We start from the raw sequence: 21,510 nt of genomic DNA on the forward strand, positions 1-21,510 counted from the left end.
AAAGTCAAAACATGACAAATAATAATAATAATTTTTTAATTTATATCCTGCCCTCCCCGCCAAAGCAGGCTCAGGGCGGCTCACATGACATAAAATACAGCATTACAGTAGTAGAATAATAAAACAAAATAAAATACCCCAATTTACAATTATTACTCAGTTAAACATTAAAACATCAATAAAACAAGAATTTCAAACCACAGATTAATTTGGTGCTACGAATATAACATAGCTTTGCATAGCAATGATATAATACTTCCACATTAAAAAGCCAGCTGGAAGAGGACGGTCTTGCAAGCCCGGCAGAACTGGTTAAGGTCCCGCAAGGCCTGTACCTCTTCTGGTAACTGATTCCACCAGCGGGGAGCTGTAACCAAGAAGGCCCTCTCTCTTGTTGTTTTCAATTTGACTTCCTTCGGCCCAGAGATTGTCAGCAGATTTTGCGAGCTAGATCGGAACACTCTCTGGGGAACAGAGACGGTCCCTAAGGTAGGCAGGTCCTCGGCCATATAGGGCTTTAAAGGTAGTAACCAGCACCTTGTAACAAATCCGGTACACAATTGGCAGCCAGTGCAGTTCCTGAAGCCTAGGCTGTATGTGCTCCCACTTAGGGAGTCCCATTAACAGTCTGGCCACCGCGTTCTGCATTAGCTGCAGTTTCTGGGTTCGGCACATGGGCAGCCCCATGTAGAGGGCATTATAGTAGTCTAGCCTCGAGGTGACCATTGCATGGATCACTGCTGCCAGGTCATTGCGCTCCAGGAAGGGAGCCAACTGCCTTGCCCGTCTCAGATGAAAAAAGGCGGATTTAGCAGTAGCTTCAGCTTCAACCCACTCAGCCTGAGCCAGCCTGCCATGGCTTGTAGCACCTAGTCCAGATTTTCTGGGACATCGCCACGCCGGCCATCCATCAGTAGATAGAGCTGGGTGTCATCAGCATACTGGTGGCAACCCAGTCCATACCTTCGGGCAATCTGGGCAAGGGGGCGCATGTAGATGTTAAACAACATCGGGAAGAGCACCAACCCCTGAGGCACCCCACAATTAAGTGGGTATCTCTGGGAAAGCTCTCCCCCAATCACCACTCTTTGTCCCCAACCATCCAAGAAAGAGGAAAGGCATTGCAAGGCCAGCCCCTGAATCTCTGCGTCGGCAAGGCAGGGGGTCAGTAACCAGTGGTCGACTGTATCAAACGCAGCCGATACGTCTAACAACAGCAGCACTGCCGAACCGCCTTGATCCAGATGCCGCTGGAGATCATTCACAAGGGCGACGAGTACTGTCTTCGTCCCATGGCCCAGGCGGAAGCTGGACTGGTGTGGATCTAGAATGGAAGCGTCATCCAGAAAACTCTGCAGTTGTAGCGCCACTCTCCTCTCAATGATTTTGCCCAAAAAAGGCAAATTTGAGACCGGCCGGTAATGTGCCAATTCATCAGGTCTAATGTAATCTTTTTTAGGAGGGGGAGGACCACTGCCTCTTTAAGAGGCATTGGAAAAAGACCCTCCGAGAGGGATCTATTTATGACGTCCCGTATAGGACACCTAAGCTCCCTCTGGCAAGCTTTAATTAGCCAAGAGGAGCATGGGTCCAAATCGTAAGTTGTTGGGCGTACAGTAGAGAGAATTCTGTCAACTTCCTCCAAGCTGAGTGTGTCAAAGCGATCCAGCGTTGAACCAGAAGACAGGCATGGAGCCTCGAGTTCACTTACTGTATCCAATATGGCGGGGAAGTCGTGGTGGAGCGATGTGACTTTGTCTGCAAAAAATTTCGCAAAAGCCTCACAGCCTATTTCTAATTCCTTAGCATTTGGCCTGCCTTGCGGCAGTGTTGTCAGGTTCCGAATTGTCCTAAACAATTGCTCCAGGCACGAATTTGCAGATGTAATCTTAGCCACAAAGTAAGTCTTCTTTGTGGCTTTGACTGCCATCTCATAGGACCTCATAAACTCTCTATAAGATGTTCTAGTCACTTCATCCCGAGTATGCTACCATTGCCTCTCTAACCATCTGAGTCCTCATTTCAGCTGTCGCAGCTCTGGGGTATACCACGGGGCCAGCTTAACGCAGGGGCACAGAGGGCGCCAAGGTGCAATCTCATCAATGACTCTGAAGAGCCGGCCATGCCAGGAATCAACTAGATCATCAAAAGAATCGCCAGGGATCCCATAGAGCCGTTTGGAACTGCTCTGGGTCCATCAGGCTCTGCGGGCAAGCCAAAATAAGCTCGCCGCCCAAACGGGTTTGGGGTGGACATGAGCCTTGAAGGCAAAGTGGTCTGACCATGGCACTGCTTCAGCAGTTACATCATCCACCATAACCCCAGCTTCAAAGATCAAATCTAACATGTGCCCCGCCTGGTGAGTGGGCAATGTCACAAATTGGGAGAGTCCCAGTGTCGCCATGGATGACACCAGGTCCAGCGCCTGACTAGAGACCACGTCATCGGCATGGACATTGAAGTCACCCAGGATCACAAGCCTTGGGTACTCCAATGCCCAGCCTGTTGCGGCCTTGATCAGGGCGCTGGCTGGTGCGTTAGGCAGATGGTACACCAGCCAAATCGCCAACCCCTCCCCAATGTCCCATGCCAGACCGGCACATTCAATACCATTGATCTCCAGGGCCGGGAGAGCCCTAAAGGAGTAAGCCTCTCGTATGAATAGAGCCACCCCTCCCCCCTGCCCGCTAGTCCGTGATTGGTGAAAGACTGAGTAGCCCGGGGGAACTGTTTGGGAGAGGACTACTGTGTCTCCCTCTCACATCCAGGTCTCAGTCACGCAGGCCAGGGCCATGTCCTGTTCGAGCAAAAACTCGAAGGACGGTGGTCTTATTATTTATGGACCTGGCATTGCATAATACCAATGACGGAGGTGAGTCATGTAACCTTGTCCCGCTACCTGTCACCATCGGGATGGGACACAGATTGGAAGGTGGTCGAGCACTACCTGGTCTCGGTCTCCTTCCCTTATATTGCTGTCTGTTCCCACCGTCATATCTCCCCCTCCCCAGGAGTAATGGAATCCCCAGGCCAGTCATCTCCCACTGATCTCTACTTCAGCCGAAGTCAATGCGGAAACACAGCCCACACTCTACAATGTATTAACTCCCCAATCCTCTCTGCTCTTACCAGCCAATTCCCTTAACTTATCAAGCTGCCAATCTAAATTAACCAACACAATTTAAACCCAACCCACAGTCTCCCTTATAAATTAATTGGCTAAAATACTTAATTTAATTCTAAATGGCATTATTAATTATAAAAACCCCAACCCCAGCAATAACACACCCTTAATTAATTTGCCAAAAATATATATATCTATCTGAAGCCAATCAATCCAAAATAAATCTCTATAAGTTAGTTAAGTGAAGCAATTAATCAGTTGGCAGTTTAACAATCAATAAAAAGCTAGCAGTTCGTAGGTAGTTGGTAGTTGTTATAGTAGGATAAAATGCTGTTGTGCTTCTATACAGCAGTTGTATAAGGTTCTCCTCGCGTGCAAAGTTCTCCTCACTGTTTGCAATAGAGTGCAATAAGGTGCAATAAAGTGCAGTGAAGTGCAGTGCAGGGCTGGGTGCAGCGGTCATGTTGCAGGGAACAGAGCAAGATGCATGTCAGCTACGACGGCAGTTGTGCCTCTTGCAAAGCTATGTATGAGACCACTGCAATTATGGTTTCTAAAAACATACAATCCTGTCACAGTACCTCCACATCTCAGGGTAACCATACCACGAACAGTACAATCAGCACTTCAATGGTGGACTTCACTCACAACCTTATGCCAGGGATGCCATTCCACCAAAGGACAGCAGAAGTGACTGTGTATACAGATGCATCCCAGTGGGGGTGGGGAGCCCACTGCAGGGATTCGTCAGTCCAAGGACAGTGAACAGAAATGCAGAAACAACTACACATAAATGTCCTTAAACTCTTAGCAGCATGGAAAGTGTTCAGATACCCAATAATAGGTGTGATTGCAAATGCGAGCAATACCAAGTGCCTGGTGTTCTACTCACGGGGTCAATCAGCTCAGGGCTCCTTGGGAGATGCATTTCTCCGTCAATGGAAAGGACAAATGTATTACATGTTCCCACCTTTCCCTCTGATTCCATGGGTACTACAAAAGATTGTCTCCGATCAAACAACCACCATATGGATTGCACCATGGTGGCCAAGACAGCCCTGGTTCCCTCTTCTTCTTCAGTTATCCAGAAATCAATATATACAGATCCCAGCCAAGGTAGATCTACTGTCACAACAAGACAGTTGCCTCCTACACCACGACCCAAGATTTTTCAAGCTCACAGCTTGGAAGATTCAACCACCCTTCCATCCGACATATGAGATCTTACTAAATGCTAGGAAACCCTCAACTCGTCAATCATATCACAAGTGGACTAGATTTGTTCAATATGCAAATGTGCAGGGATTTGATTCAAATTCAGCCACACTTTCTTCAGTCCTCATCTACCTCACTAGCCTACATAAGTCAGGATTTGCGTTCTCTATGATAAAAGTCCACATGGTGGTGATCTCAGCATACCACAACTGGGTTAATGGTCGGCCAGTTTTCTCTCACCCCACTGTTAAGACCTTCTTAAGGGGTGTTCTACACTTCTGGCCACCACAACAACCATTTACACCAGCTTGGAGATTATCACTGGTGCTTGCTAAGCTAATAGGGAAGCCCTTTGAGCCACTGGCATCGGCTTCAATGCACCTACTATCATGGAAAGTAGCATTTCTTGTGGTACTTACATCAGCCAAGAGGGCAAGTGAACTCTGCTCTTTATTTATTTATTATTTATTTATTACGTTAAGCTTATATCCCGCCCTCTCCACAAGCGGACTCAGGGCGGCTCACAACATCACATTAATTCCATTAAAAACTAATAAAGCATATAAAACATAATAACATATTTAAATTATTTAAAAACATTTCATGGTGCTATATTAGTACAATACAGTATAACGGTTCTGAAAATTCGATGGTGACCATCGGTACTCTGCATGGAGCTCTATATAATGTCCAGTGGCAGCTCTCTCTCGGTTAAATGTCAAAGGCCTGTCGGAACAATTTGGTCTTACAGGCCCTGCGGAATATAGACAAATCCCGCAGGGCCCTTTTGGCCTTCGGGAGAGCGTTCCAGAGTTCTGGCGCTGCCACTGAGAAGGCCCTGGCTCGTGTCGTACGCAACCTGGCTTCTTTTGGTCCAGGGATGGACAATAGATTTTTCGTCCCTGAACGCAGTGCTCTCTGGGGAATATGGGGAGAAAGGCGGTCCCGCAGATAGACAGGTCCCTGACCATAAAGGGCTTTAAAGGTCAACGCCAACACCTTGAAACGAACTCGGAACACAACAGGAAGCCAGTGCAGCTCTTTCAGCACCTGCTGAATGTGCTCCCATCGAGGGAGTCTCATTAAAAGCCGCGCCACAGCGTTCTGCACTAGCTATAGTCTCCGGGTTAGCATCAAGGGTAGCCCCATGTAGAGAGCATTACAGTGATCTATTCTTGAGGTGACCGTAGCATGGATCACCATTACTAAGTCATCGTGCTCCAGGAACGGGGCCAGCTGCCGTGCCCGCCGAAGGTGGAAAAAGGCGAATCTAACTGTGGCCGCTACCTGGGCCTCTATTGTAAGGGAGGACTCAAGGAGCATGCCCAAGCTTCTGACCTTAGGGGCCGGTATTAATGGCACCCCGTCAAGAGCCAGCAGATAAACCCCTCCCCCCCCGGACCACCCCGGCTCAGATAGAGAACCTCCGTCTTCGTCGGATTCAATTTCAGTCGACTCAATCTGAGCCATGAAGCCACAGCTTGAAGGGCCAGGTCTAGATTTTCCGGGGTATATTCGGACTGGCCACCCATCAATAGATAGAGCTGGTTGTCATCTGCATATTGATGACAACCTAGTCCATACCTCCTGACAATCTGGGCAAGGGGGCACATATAGATATTAAATAGCATCGGCAATAGGACTGCTCCCTGTGGCACCCCACAACTGAGAGAGTGCCTCTGGGATGCTTCCTCCCCTATCAACACCCCAATCTTGGAGAAAGGAGGTCAACCACTATAAGGCAGACCCCAATTAAGGTCTGATCTACTATACACAGTTTTTCACCATGACCGTATAGTACTTCGACCAGACCCTGCATTTCTCCCAAAAGTGGTTTCCCCTTTTCACCTTTATCAGACCATACCATTGCCTTCATTTTTTCCAACACCAAAGATGAAGGACAGAGGGCTCTACACATGTTAGATGTTCGTCGTGCCCTTGCATTCTATTTGTCTAGGACTGCGGCATTCAGAAAAGATAGACAATTGTTTATTTGTTACTCCAACCCTAAGAAGAGTTTTGCCATCTCAAGACAGCGTCTCTCTAAATGTGTGTCCTCGGCCATTGTACTGTGCTACCAGCTGGCTAATGCACCTTTACCATGTAAACCTAAGGCTCATTCAGTAAGAGCCATGGCAACATCATCAGCCTTCATGGGAGGGGTCTCAATGGAGGACATTTGTGCAGCGGCCACATGGTCATCTCCATCCACCTTTACACAGCACTATGCCTTAGATCTAAGAGCTAGGAAAGATCCAAAATTTGGACAAACTGTCCTTCAATCTATTTTCCACTGAAAATGTTAATATGTTATAGTTCGTGCATCTAAAATTATAAATAAGTAACATAACATATGTTTTTAGAACACACAAGCAAGTAGTTCTTTGCCTCATGCAAAGTTAGGTGCATGATGATGTTGATATTGTTTGCTTTGGGTTAATACATTGGTGAATGTGTATTACAAGGTTGAGTATTTGCTTGTTTTGAGTAATTCATAAATGGGTTCCGTTAAAGATGACCAATGGGTATTGACCAAGATTTTTCTTTCATTCCATGGGTGAAGCCACATCAGTTATGGTAGATGCTAACACCCACCATACAGGTTACATTTAGCTCATTAATCACCCAGTGTGTGAGCTGCACAGAGACCATGAAGAAGATACATAGGTTGCTTACCTGTAACTGATGATCTTCAAGTGGTCATCTGTGCAGTCACACACTTCCACCTAGCCTTCCCGCTAACTTACTTGATAGTATTGGGACTTCCTGGTGGTGGGCGGAAGGAACTGAGTGGGGGGAGGGCTTGTCTCAGCTCTGGGCATTTTCAGTAGATGCCTGCTCTGCAGGGTTGAGACAAAGCCCCTCCCAGAAGAGGCATATGTCTATAGCTTTTGAAGCTACCGGCGAGAGTCTGGTGCAGGCACAAGACCCAGTGTGTGACCGCACAGATGACCACTCGAAGATCATCAGTTACAGGTAAGCAACCTATTTTTCTCTGCCCTTAAAATAATGTGGAGCTTTTGCCACTAATTCTGGAGAGTGCAAAATTAAGTATAAAGCATGCAGTTGTGATACTATCAAAATGGGTGGTGATACATAAAAGCTTTAAATATATATATATATATATTGTTCCATTAGGAATTAGTGTTTGTCCCTTCAGACAGGTGTTATTTTACATTAAATCTTGTGCAGGTTTAGAAAATGAAGAGGAAATCAGACATTTGGATGAAGAAATAAAAGAACTGAATGAATCTAACCTTAAAATTGAAGCAGACATGATGAAACTTCAAACACAGGTAAGAAAGTGAGCATTTAACTGAGTCCTAGCAATAAAGTCTGCTTGACTTAGACTGATCTAAGAATGGTGAATTCTGCTCCAGGTTGCACACAGAGAAATTTGCTTTAACAATGTCATGTTCTCCACAGTTATTCTTGCAAGTCTGGCACTGTGGCAGGATATAGAATAGAAAAGCAGAGTAGCCTAAACAAAACAAGCTGATTTGTCAAGGGTTTGGCTTCATCTGCCTTCCTATGCACTCTGAAACAAATTTTACATGAATATATGAAATTGCCTTCAATTGTGTCTGATCACTGGCCAGTACTATCTACTCTGATTGGCAGCAAAGTCTGAAACAAAGGTCTTTCATGGTTCTGCTCTGTGTGCCTTATTAGCTGGGAAAAATAGGACTTGAACCTGAAATGTGCACACAAAGCATGAACTCAACCACTGGGCCCCTTCCCTGCATTCTGTGCCTCATATCTTTCAGTTGATATTAAATGCATACATGTATACAATTCTTCTTGCCTCACTTGGTTCTTTCTTCTGGCATAAGCTGCAGTGTAAATCATGTGGTAACTCTCTTAGCTAGTCATTCTGAGGAAAACAAGGAAAAAGTATGTGTGTTGTGGAGATTGTGCTTGATAGGCTGGGTGTTTTCTAGAGCAGATGTGGAATTAAACTGAGCATAATAGTTTCTTGCTGCCGGAGACCATAAGTTGCCTACCCTTACCCTACATTAAAATCAAAAGGATCAGTTCACTGAGTTGAAGTAGCATAATTTAACAATCCTCAACAATATGGTCAGTGCTTCCTATAAACTGGGCATATCTTGTCTCGGGAAACCTTGGTTCATGCCTACTGGCCCTGCCATGAACCTCAATTGGTCATATTTTTGTTATGCTCTTCCTTCCAGGAGCACATAATGGCATATATGGTTCTTCTCCCCTTCATTTTATCCTCACAACAATTCTGTGAGGTATGTTAGTCTGTGAGAGGGAAACTGGACCAAGACAAGAGTCATGGCAATATAGGGATTTGAATGTAGATCTCCTCAGTCCTACTCTAACAGCCTAACCACTGCATAACCACATTGAAGTATCTATTCATCTAAACTTCTCCATATGTATGTACACTCCAAGAGATATTGGATCTCAACATGTAGTCTATACCTACCCTTTTTACATAGTACAGATTGCACATTCAGAGGCTATGTACATTGTGATGCATGTGTGTAGACCTTCTGATGAACATGAGAAGGTTGGGGATGGGGCCAGCAGACTCTGCCCACTCCTCTCCTGCATGTTTATTTGTACCTGAACTGAACATCTGCATAGGGATCAAAATTGGTTACCTAGCATCAAAGCCATGCTCCTCATTCATCCAGCATAGTCAGCCAAATGCACATATCTTAATTTCCTTTTCAGGTGACAATCTTCCTAAACCAAGTTATTCAGATAAGGCTGTTCAGCTATATTCCTTTCCTGGCTTACTTGAACAACACTGACAACAAGCAAAATGTCTCTTTTCCAGAACCTTCAGTCCCTTGATCCCAAATCCCTTTAGCTCCAGAGATTTCCATGCCTTCTTCTAAACATCCCTTCTCTGATGTCCTTTAAGCCCAGAAAATGTATGTTTTCAGTCTTTGAAATATCACCAGACTTTTAAGTCTGTTTTGGAAATGCCAGCAATATTGTAATATCTTGAGCAGAGTCTCTTAGCCTGCTAGATCTGGATCAGACCCTGTATTAACTTCTTTGTCAACCCTTTTCATTTTCTATTCTATTTTTTTAAATTAGTTTTTGTCTTCCCACTCTGTCCTAATCTCAGCCCATTCTACTACATAACCTCGCCCAGGAAAGTAGCTCAAGTCCTAATGCCAGGTTTTCTGTTATTGTAATGAGTCAGCAGGGATCCTGTAGGAAAAAGGCAACCATGTAAACAGCAGCTTGCTTTGTTCTTTTCTTAGTGCTTCAGGGCAAAGCTCTTCATTTTTAACCATCCACTAACCCTTCCCCCATTTTGTCAGCTTGAGTCCTGTTGTCTTTAATCCATTTATGATCTCACTTTTCACAAACAATGCCTTTTTTATCCAATAGGGTCACAGTCTAGAGCTTCATTTAAAAATGTTTCTCTTGTGAAACAACAGCCAAAGCCACTGGTTTGGAAATAACAGGACTTGTCCTAATTAGGAGTGTCTTGTGGCATTGATGTGCATGCAACTGAAAGTATCTGAGGTTCAGTTCTGCACAAATGTCTTGTCCTGACTCTTCTGAGGAAGGGATTGTGGGCAGTTGTGTTTGAGGCCAAGAGCCCACTTTCCACACTGTCATTTTGCTTCGTGGTTTCAGATAACATCTATGGAAAGCAATCTGAAAACAATAGAAGAAGAGAACAAACTTATAGAGCAGAACAACGAGAGCCTGCTAAAGGAGTTGGCTGGCCTAAGCCAAGCCCTCATCTCCAGTCTTGCAGACATTCAGCTTCCACAAATGGTATGTCTGTGACTACAACGTTGGCAGGTTGCTCTGGGAACCCACCTTGCAGATCTGATAGAGACAGTCTTTAACAGTTAAGGTGATTCCACACAATCTACTATGTTCATGTCAAAAATTCTAGATGCGATTTTTAAAAAGAGCAAATTGTCTATGCTTGCACAACAGTGGAGGGAAGTGATTTTGCCTAATTTCCCCCTTCACTGCAGCCTCCCATGGTGTAGCACTTTGTTCATGATGGTGTTTTGGGGAGTTTGCATGGGGAGAGGGATGCTGGAGAAAGGGGGATGATAAGATGGTCCTCTTGCACAAGCTCCTTCCACGCACATCTCTGTAGGATTCAATCCTGTATTTCTGTAATAGGGAAAACCCAATTAGTAGAGTAGGATAATAGGATTAATCTGTTAAATTGTAAATGTGCTGCCTGGGATCCAACTACATGCATAACTGAGGGATGGGGATGTCCAGTGGGATCTTTTTACTTTTTTTCTTTGAACAGCAGAACTTCAAGCAACATCACAATTACTTTGCTCAGTTTCAAAGACTGTTTCTGCAGTAATCTGGGCTGCCAGTCAAGAAACCCAAGTCCAAAGTCTCTTCAGGTGTGTGTGAGCATATTGCTTGGTTCTTGCATCATGGCCATTTTCACAGCATGATTAGATTTGCCTAATTGTTTAAGTTTGTGGAGGGATGAGTAAGGATCACATCAGAAGGCTCAGAACTTCTTGAACAGTGGAATACCATTATACAGAAGAGGCTTGGATCCATAGATTCATGCAACTTTATATGCCCAGGAGAGCTTTGGACTTGCATTTTTTGCATGGTGTCCGGAAAACCTTCTTGTGAAGCTGAGGGCAGTTTCAAAGGTAGTTTGTGATGTGGCATGGAAGGACTGTTTTACAAAAGGGAGCAGTACTAGACATGATCAGATCTTTAATTAGCTCTTTACTTTCTGGCAGGTGAATGAAGCTTGGGACAATCTGACTACCCAAGGAATCTTATAAGCATTTGAAGGCATGTTTTCTAAGCTCCCTTCACCAATCTTCTGGTTTATTTAAAATAAAACAATGCTAGATATGTCAATGAGAGGGTTTTCCATCTTTCTAGGTTGCCCATCCACTTGACAGGGAATTGGTGGGGTGTAGAAGTGGAACAGAATGGGTTTTCATGGATCCACAAGCAGAACCCAGTTATTTTGATGGGTCTTGGGTAAAACTAAGTACACAGTCTATTGAACTAAGTGTATAGCTGGGGAGTGGGAAGTGTGTGTGCCCTTTTGGGATTTTTTTAGGGGGGGTACAATAGGTCCTTGATTTCTCACTTTCTTTTTTCTTTGTTACAACTGATCTGATCAATGGACTTCTCTTCAGATCAGTAGTTAGTTATAGCTAAAGATTACATAGTCCAGGTACTAGCCTAAAGTCCCATGGACAAGAAGTGTTTCTCAAAGTCCAATTCTACCAGCTTGAAATCTGCTTCTTCTTCTGTCCAGGTGACAGGTTACATCTAGTCTACATGATAGATTGTGTTTTGGTGTAATGTGTCTTATCTTTATTCAGGGCCCAATCAGCGAACAGAATTTTGAAGCATATGTAAATACTCTCACTGACATGTACAGCAATCTGGAGCGGGACTATTCCCCAGACTGCAAGGCTCTGCTGGAAAGTATCAAACAGGCAGTGAAGGGTATCCACGTGTAGGATGGGGAAGCTGCTGGGCAACGGGAGTTACTTAGCAGCAACAGAATCCAGATGAACCTGTTGAGAGTTCCCAGACTGCTTTGGAGTATCAGTTGCTGTGCTGCATTTACAACTACAACATTGCACTATTTTTTTCCAGCTGACATAAAAAGGAGACCCCATAACAGACTACTGTATTAACAGCAATGATTCAGATCTCAGAATATATTTATTTCAATATGATTCATTTTTTGTTCTTGTTGTTTTGCACTCTTTCTTTTTGTAAAGTGAATGTAAAAAAGTGTGTGTACCTATTTTTTTACATTTTAAAATTTATTTTCAATCAAAGAGTTGGGATTTTTTTTTAATCTTTTAACCGCATTTCTTGCAGCCTGCCATATTTTTACAAATGTGTTAGTTAATTTATTTTCCAATGGGATTTTAAATAGACTGAAAGTTATACTGTAAATTGAATAATTTGCTGGGTTTGTACAGAAGGAAGAAGAAAAATATGAAAGAAACAAATAACAGACCTGTGATTCTAGTTTTATTTTTACCATATCCTGCTTTTTATAACAGCTTTTTTTTTTAATGAAATAAGAAATGGGTTTGTTGCTTGCAGTAGCATGAGAAGTGAATAACCAGGGATGCAAAGGAGAACAGTGGCCTCTGCTGGAGGAACTCAAGCTCTTCAAAGGCAGCTAGCTGGGAAAGTTCAAGAATTTGTTAGCAATAATGAAATATAGCAATCAGCAACGTATTGGACTCAGTTGTGTGCTTTAGCCTACACAGAATGATCATTTGAAACCATTCCAGTGAAGACCAGAACTGATTTAAGGATCCATTTTTCTTTGTCATTAAAAATACAGTTTTTATCGTTACAAATGTGATAGGCTTTGAAATGATCCGATTCCTTTTGGTACAGAGTATTGTATAAACATTGGTCAGTTGGCCAATATCAATATAATTTCATATTGGAAAAATGCTTCCCAAGCTGATAATTTTGTACATATGACTATGCCAAGAAGACCTTCCCTGAAATGGCATTTATTATTCTTGGTAGAATGAGTGAATCTGAGGAGCCTGCAGGTAGCTTTTCCATTCTGACATGGTAGAGGACAAGCCCTACTAAAGTGAACTGAAGCCACACAACAACAATGTGTGATGGCTGGACCTGTGTATTTATGGGTTTTTCCCACACTGCACACCAACTCTGTGGATTCAAACACACATACTTTAAATCAAGCTCTATTCGGGTTTGAAAGGGCTTAACATCTAAGAGCTAGCACAGCTGTAACAACTGTATGGACAGAGCTATCTCAGACAAGAAAGTTAGTGAGTGAGACACTGCTTACAGAAGAGATGTGCATACATATCAAAGTCCTTCAGAGCTTTGGACTAGGGTGTTGCATGCATTTGGAGCTGCACCTTAAGATGGCCTTAGTTTCAGTTGACTGCATTCCTTATAGGTAGGTTTCCAAATGCTTCAGCCCTTAGGCAGAAATGCACACAGTCCCATACAGTCTTTTTGGTACCTCTGTATTCAGTGAATCTGTAAACCACTTGATTTAGTAGCAAATATAAACAGAAGCCCAATGTCTATTTCAGGGATTATAAGTAATAAATCAAATCCCTCCTACCATTTTAATTTTGTTTGCTTTTAACAAAGGTATCTATGACCAGTTAAACTGCCTTTTTTGTATGCACACACACCTCATGATCATATGTGCCTCAGTGTAAAATATATACATGAATCTAGTGTGCATTTAATTTTTCTGTGCTACAATGAAAGTGTTTATTTTTATTAGTCTACTTTATATTTCAACTGGCCATGACAGCATTAACAGGCTTGACTCGTGCAATTCTATTATCGTGTCCCATTCATAATCTGAGGGTGCGTCTTGGAGCTCATTCAGCTTTCATATGCTGTGGTTACTGTTCTGCATTAAGTGGGGCTTGCTGTCCATGGGGAGGGGGGGATTGATTTGGCCCTCAGATCTTAGTTTAGACAGGAGAGATGTTTGTTTTTAAGAAGCTGTGTTTATTTTTTAAATGAAACACTTTGACAGAAACTACAGTATGTGCGGATATAAAATACAACACCAAATTTGCTATTAAATTATTATACTTGTTTTTTAAAAAGACATTTGCTATACTTCACTGCCTACAAAAATTAGTTCACACATGACAAAGACTAAAAGTTAATTGACTAAATAAAATTTGTGATATATTTTATTTAATTTAAATTAAAGAATCTCTTACTGACCTATTTATTACTATGATTTCCTATGGCTTCAAGTTAATTTATCTGTGTTTGGATTATTTGCTCAGGATATATCTTTATATTTATTTGCCTCCTTTGTACTTGATGTTTTGTAATGTGCACTGTGATTCCCACCTTTCTTCTTTATTTTCCTTTTCTTCCTTGGATTCATTTTCATTGCCAAGCTATCCTGTAAATTAGACCTTTTGTAAAAAGCAATGATGTATGCATTTTTTTTAATTTTGGAGTAGTTTGTATACTGTTCCTTCATACAATTAATATTTCTTACATCAAAGCAACAAAAATTGTGTTCTGTGCTGTACATTTGGTGTATGGTAGGAAATAAAATTGATACTGAACAGGTTCTACAAGTTTATTGGTGTGTTCAGTTGACAGATGGCATGTGTGTTTTTATTGTACCTGAGAAACTATGCTTATGTGAATTGTTTTTTGTAGGGAAAATGTCATTCCTTTAAACTGGCAAGTCTGAACTTGCTTCTGTGACAAATGCTTTGGTTATAGGTTTGTCAGATAAAGAGAGAAAAGCAAAATACTCTGAAAACTATATAGGGGATGAAACCAAGAACCCCACTGCTGCTCCCATTGCTTAAGCATCAGGTTTTCTCTTCTTGGCACAGGTAGAGTGTCTCTGTACCAGAACAAGAAAGGATTTGCACTAACCTTTAGCAGCTGCTTAATGACACTGAAACAGAAAAGCCAGAGTTTCCAGCAGTTATGAACTCCTCGTTGCACAGCAGATTTATGAAGAAAGTTTGAGACACTGCAAAAATAAAGGCTTGCTTTTAGAAAGGAATGTCAGTGACTTTCAGAATCACACTAGAAATAATGTAATTATTGTTTAATTGCCAGGATTTACAATACTTACTTTACAGTATTTAGGCATCATTTTGGGAGGGCTGGAACACAAGATCATAAAAAAAAAATTAGTGTTGTGTCCGGGCTGAGTTACCTTAAAACTTTGTGAACTTCAACCCTGTAAACAATAAAGCAGTAGGAGTGAAACAGCCGCAGTTTGGTTGGACAGGCTGTATTGGACTACCTATAGGGGGCCAGAGGGCCAGTTTGAATGCACCTCTGGGTCTGCAGTGGGGTGGAGACTTACTCTGTTTAACCAGGTCAGGATCTGGGGTTCACATGCTGTAAAAAGTTGCTTGAAATCGCTAAGTAAAGGATGCTGATCACTACTCTGGGAGTCCTCTTTCTTTCCACTGAACCCACTTTACCTCTTTGTTTTTTTACATTACCTATTGTGGCTGTGGAGTTGACATATTAGATGTTAGGCATCCTAAGGACTACATTTCCCACAGTGCTCTGAATGCTGCCAGAATTGCATCTGAGAAGCTAATGGGGAAAGGGAGTGGAAACCAGGAGGAGGAAAAAGAAGCTTTCTTTCCACTCATCATCTGGTTCCACCAGCACTACAACCTAATGTCAGTGAGAGGAGGGAAGGCAAATTCTTTGGTTTGAGCATATAATCCAAGCTAGAAAAATAGTTGGGGCTATAATTCAAGTATATAAACACACTATACAGTTTTCTAAACATGGACCAGTGGCTTAAATAAAGGCACTCCCTACTGGTCATGTTATTTTCAGATTTCTAATATAGAATGTATTTTTTATACTTCTTCCCAGTCCTCAGATTCAGTGGGAGCTCACAGGAGCAAAGCTCCTGAACCTTTCTGAAAGTTCCACTTCCTCCTTCTGAGAGTTCCACCTCCTTGTCCATTGAGTATGTGTAGCTGCATAACAATCCCTGGATGAGTTCCACCACCTATTTTTTCTACAAAATGACCCCTGCTTCTTCCACATGTTAAGTTGATGGTTTCATTGAGCTATTTACTGCAACTTCAAGATCACTTTCTCACTTATGCACTTCCAGTTCTAGCCCTGTTACTGCATATGCAAAATTAGGAATTTCATTTCGAAGCATACAACTTTGTATTGATCCTCATTTGGCACTCATTTTGGAGAGATCCTGATGAAGTTCTTTACAATCTGCTTGGATTTTCACTATCCAGAGAAATCAGGTCTTATCTGCATGCTTAAATGTTTTGTTTATCCATGATTCTGACCAGCTAGGTTAAATTATACTGACTTCAATGTGAAGATTCACTGCTTACTTTCTTCCATCGTAGAAAGTGTTTATTTGATCCCTCTGATTTCTGTTCTTTATTTGTTCATTAAAAAGTGATGTCTCTTATGCCATAATGGCAATGTTTACTCAGGAGCTTGTAATGGTCCATTCTTGGTCCAATCATATCTATCTACTTGTTTGTTTTATACTTTCAAAAGTTCTGAAAAGTTTGGTGAGGAAGATCTTGCTTTTGTCAGGTGAGCCTAATTCTTCTTCAGCAATGTTTTATTTTTTGTTTAATATAGTTAACATTTCTGGTTTTAGTACTACCTTCCACCTATTCACTTGCTGCAAATAGCAGTTTGGACTTTCCTGAATGTCACCCACACGTTTCTAAATTCCATTTGCTTCTTACTTCTTGCATAAATTCTGAATAATTTTCTTGTGTTAATAGCTGTCTTGAGCCTTTTTTTTTAAAGGGCAGGTTATAAATGTTTCAAAATAATTATTAGTTGATATTCTGATAATGACTAAATTTGGGTGTAAAATGTATGTGTATGTTAAATGAGAGGTTTAAAAGAGAGATGATCCACTGGGAAAAATGGAAATAGAGCTTCTAGAGCCTTCATGTTCTGTATCTGAATGTTAAATTCTCTTCCCAAAGGGTGCTGAACCACCACAGGAATGAACTTGGACAGCCTACTAATTGCCCATCCATTTGCCTTGACTTAGTTAAACAATATTAAGACCAAGCAGCTTACAAGTACAGTAGCTATTAGCCACAAGGTATAGATGGAACTCTCTGTTTGGGGCATGTGATGTTCTATATTCTTGGTTCTAGTGGGGGGGGCAGCAGTGGGAGGGCTTCTAATGTCCTAGCCCCACTGGTGGACCTCCTGATGGAACCGGGTTTTTTGGCCACTGTCTGACAGAGTGTTGGACAGGATGAGCCACTGGCCTGATCCAAAATGGCTTCTCTTATGTTCTTATGTAAAGATCATACAGATATATTATATAGAACTACAAGATAATATAACAGTACAGTCACAGTCCATGAATTATGAAATACAATTCCAGTCCAATGTGGTGTTCTATAAATGCAGTCTCAGGACCATGCAAAATTGAAATAGAGAGTCCTTTACACTTTTCATCCTCAGGTGCCAATGGGACTTCTCTAGAACAAGAGACAAGCTTCAGTATAGGAAAAAGGATCCCTGAGCCCGACTTGCTATTTGAATATAAACAGTTTTGTGTGTTCTTCAAGAGTTCCATCCTACCTCATCAGTGTTTCAAACAAATTCACTCCAATGAAATGTTGTAGCTTCCAACAGTAGCATAGAGCATAAGCTTCACTGGTATCCTTAGGCTAAGAATGAAGTCCCACTGGCACCGGTGGTAGAAAACTGTAAAGAACTCTCAATTTCAATTTTGTATGGTCCTGGGATTGCATTTATAGCATACTACATTGGACTGGAATTGCCCCCCAGTTTGAAATAAAGAGTCAGATGCAATAATTGGATTAAACTAAGGGCCACTTTATTTATTAATAAATGGCAAGGGCTAAACAGAACCTGCGGCCTGGTCAGGGCCAGGGGTCTCAACAGACACCTCCCCTGCCATTTAATGGGCGAGCAACCCAGCCCCTGGCTAGAGCTGTACACCACAGCTCACACCAGGCCAGCTCAGCAAATAGGCAACAAAATGGGAAGGTCCAACCATGAGCCGGGCAACTCAATGAAAGGAACCTTCCAGGTAAGCCCCAAAGGACAGTCTGCATTCTCCCACCCCGGGCCAGCAAACCCAAAGGTCAATCCGGACAGACCCCTAACCCCACAAAAGGGGGATGCTTTCTGGTCCTCCCCTAGCTGCATAAGCTCATTAACCACAGAAACCTGCCACCACTAAGGCCAAGCCTCTGCTTAGGCCTTAGCACCCACTGGGAGGCCCAAGGCCACCCGCAGCCCTTACCGAAGGTCTCCCAAGAAGAGACCATTATCCTCATCTGAAAGATGAATGCCATCACAACTAATATGCATGTCCGGATGAGGCAAGTAGTAGCCCAAACAGTCTTCCAAGGCTCTCCGAATTCTTTTATTAGCCTTGTGATGGGCTCTGTCGATGCCCAAAGGGTCCCAAACACTCCACCAAAAAAGGCGGGGAATCATGGCTGACCAAATTATAACAGTCCCAGGCCATCTCTCCTTGACAGCCCTAAAATCCTCCTCTGCCTGCAGGGCCAAAGCTGTGCCCTTCATCAGCCCAAGATCATTACCTCCCAGGTGTATAACTAAGACCTGGAGAGGAGGGCAAGCACTTTCTTGAAATAACAATGGCAACAGGCCAGGCCAATGAAGGCCCCTGTGCCCCCACCATTCAATGGTAACCCACTGGCTGAGTCCCAACTGAGAGCCGACTGAAGTTCTCCGAGCCTGATGAGCAGCCCAAAACACATAACTGTGTCCGCAGATGAGAACACGGCTCCTCTGGCCAGGAACAACAGCATCTAAAAAGAAAAACAGTTAAACTAGCAACAATAATCACAAACTCCAAGCTAAACCCCCCCATGAAGTTAGGGACTGAGCAAGGGGTGAACATAGGCTTTATAAGCTGCTGAGTGCCAGCGGCCCAGATGCAGAATGGCCAAAGAAGGATAACCCAGGGCAGCAGCTGTAGAGGTTGCCCCAATTCTAAAGGAGTGGGTACCAAACCACACCCCAGTCAACCCAAGCTTAGCTAAAGCCCGAGTAGTCACAGCCCAAAATTGATGTTTTGTCAATGGACTGCCATTGACATGACAAAACAAAAATCCCTCCCTAGGACCGCGTACTGCCAAATAGGCAGCCAGAGCAGAAACTGGACAGAACTCCAGCTCAGAACATGTGCCCAGCTCCAAAATGATTCCCTTGTGATGCTGGTCAGTCTTGGAGCATCAAATGGTGATGACCGCCTTACTCTCAACTAACCTCAGGTCCTGTAGTAACAAAGCACTACCAGAAACATCATTTCTGGAGCATGCCACTAGCTCACAGACCCTAAGGGCTCCAAAGAAGGCAACCAAGGAAGCAGCATGAAACAGTGTGGACTCAAAATAGGATGCACACACTGTGCCCCAAACCCCCTTCAAGCCCTTAAGAATCAAAGGGGAATTAGGCTTCCTAGTGTCAGGATTAGGCCCGGCCTCTCTAGCCCAGCCCTCCAGCATCTTTCGTAGATGAAAGTCTGCTGTTTCCTCCTTATACCCCAAAGCCTTACTAGCAAAAGCTAGAGCAGACAGGTGTCCCCTAATGGATCACACAGCCAATCCCTTACCTTTTAAAGCAACACAGTAGTGGAGCAACTGCTCCACTGGGAGGGGCCAAACGATGCAATACCCTACCTCTGACCTAAGGTCCTCAAACTGCTGCATGGCACGTTCATAAAACTTCCTGGTGCCAGGCGCAATGGCTAGGCCTATTGCTCTGTAGGCCTCGACTCTCCAATCACCCATAGCTCCTGGGGCATTTGCATCGGCTCTCCATCAGCTTCTGGGGCCAGCTGATGAAATCTCTCTGTCTGTTTATGAGAGAGATCATCAGCCACCCTGTTATTCACCCCGGGAACATGGTTGGCTAAAAACAGTATATTAAACCGCAGGCAACACAAAGTGAAGGCTTGCACTAATTTCATAACCCTTTCCGATGTGGATGTAAGGGAATTAATGACATGTACCACAGCCATGTTATCACACCAAAAATGAATAGTGTGATTGACCATATAATTCCCCCACAGCCAAACAGCTACCAGGATGGGAAAGAACTCAAGCTTAAGATCTCTGTTCAATCCCGCCTGGCCCCACGAATCCAGCCACACATCCGCGCACCAATGTCCACGGAAATAGACCCCAAAACCTAAGGAACCAGTAGCATCAGACATGACCTGAAGCTCTGCTTCAAGCTACATGTCTTCCCTCCAAAATAAAATCCCATTGAAGGACTCCAAAAACTCCTGCCATACCAATAGGTCTGCCCTCATGCTGCTTGTTCTATGCTGTGGACATCACAGACCAGCCATCGCATCACAAAGCCTGAGCAAGAAGGCGCGTCCAGGAGCCCCAACTTTGCAAGCAAAGTTGAGATGCCCTATGAGCTGTTGAAGCTCGACTAAAGTAACCTTCCACTTAAGAAGGAAAGAATCAGCCCTCTCCCTCAAATCTGTGACTTTCTCAACAGGTATTCTGGACAATTGTGCCAGACTGTCTAGTTCGATCCCCCAAAAAGTAAGTCTTGTAGCCTGGCCCTCTGTTTTTTTCTGTGCCAGTGGAACACCCTGCTTAGAGACTGTGGTGCCTTGTGTTTTGTTGGATATGACTTAGTTAAAGCCAAATAACAGATGTGGTTTTGCTCTCTGTGTGTGTTTAAAGCTCTTGAGAATTAGCTTTTGTATGTAGAATATGATCTGTAAAAGAATATGAAATTCCAAGAAAACTAAATGTTCTTAACATTTCATGAAAGAAAACTTGAAGATAGTTTCAAATTTTATTTACATACTTAAAAACAATATTCTAAATTCTGGAAACACCTAAAGAAATTTGGTAACAAAACAAATAAACCAGATTTTTCTTCTTCTTAATTAATGTTTTCAAGACTAAAGTAATGAATAGCGAGTGATGATCACTAGGGATGGGCATGAACCAGGGAAATGGAGGTTCATGGTTTGTGAGGTCATATGAACCACAAACCTCCCCAACCCCGCCCCCCTTACCAAATTGATTCAGTTCATGAGGTACATCTTGAGACAATATTCCTTCCCTCCTGTCAGTCCTGAGAGCAAGATAAACTGCTATTTTGAAGGGCTTTTGACTTGGAAGTTCATTAGAAATTCATTCTCACTAGGCAGTTTTTCAGTTGTTACAATTAGTTGTTATTCTCCGCTGGTCTATATAAACCACTGAGATTATTTTGGAAAAGCATGCTATAAAGTCTTATATAAATTTTGGAGTACATTTTGTATCTATTTTAAGGATTTTTAAAAATATTTCAAAGCATAAAGTTACAGTTGTCCAGGTTCTCTTACAGAGCAATTCTAAGCACAGTTACAACCTCCTAAATCCATTGAAGTCAGTGGTCTTACCAGGGTATCACTATGTTTAGGACTGCACTGTTAATCTTGGCACAAGAAAATGAATTGTTTGACTTTTTATGCTGTGTGTTGTATAGAACCAAATCCCAGGAAGCACTTGTTAGGTAAAGCAGCAAGTATCACAAATTGAGAGCACAAAGAGTCTTTTCTGGATTAAAATCAGAGCTGAGTTGAAATGGGAAGGGGGCTTTTTGAGAACATCTACACCCATGTACTTTGTTTCAGTGATTTTCTGGGAAGGCTT

The 21,510-nt window shown here is 42.9% G+C and overlaps 1 protein-coding gene across 15 annotated transcripts in view; it reads left to right on the top strand.

The window, feature by feature from the left end:
• Positions 1–13,085, top strand: part of ST18 (ST18 C2H2C-type zinc finger transcription factor) — a 194,904-nt gene extending 181,819 nt beyond the window's left edge. For 5 of the 15 annotated variants that reach the window (XM_060243811.1, XM_060243803.1, XM_060243808.1 and 2 more), the window contains exons 20-22: positions 7,532–7,635; positions 9,968–10,111; positions 11,671–13,085. In XM_060243811.1, coding sequence (XP_060099794.1) covers positions 7,532–7,635; positions 9,968–10,111; positions 11,671–11,811 — 389 coding nt within the window. In that variant the 3' untranslated portion in view covers positions 11,812–13,085. The other 10 variants (XM_060243809.1, XM_060243810.1, XR_009555664.1 and 7 more) reach the window with 10 other exon arrangements.
• The last annotated feature ends 8,425 nt before the right edge of the window (positions 13,086–21,510 follow it).

The sequence above is a fragment of the Heteronotia binoei genome, chromosome 7 (genome assembly GCF_032191835.1).
Source record: "Heteronotia binoei isolate CCM8104 ecotype False Entrance Well chromosome 7, APGP_CSIRO_Hbin_v1, whole genome shotgun sequence".
Classification (NCBI taxonomy): Eukaryota; Metazoa; Chordata; class Lepidosauria; order Squamata; family Gekkonidae; genus Heteronotia; species Heteronotia binoei.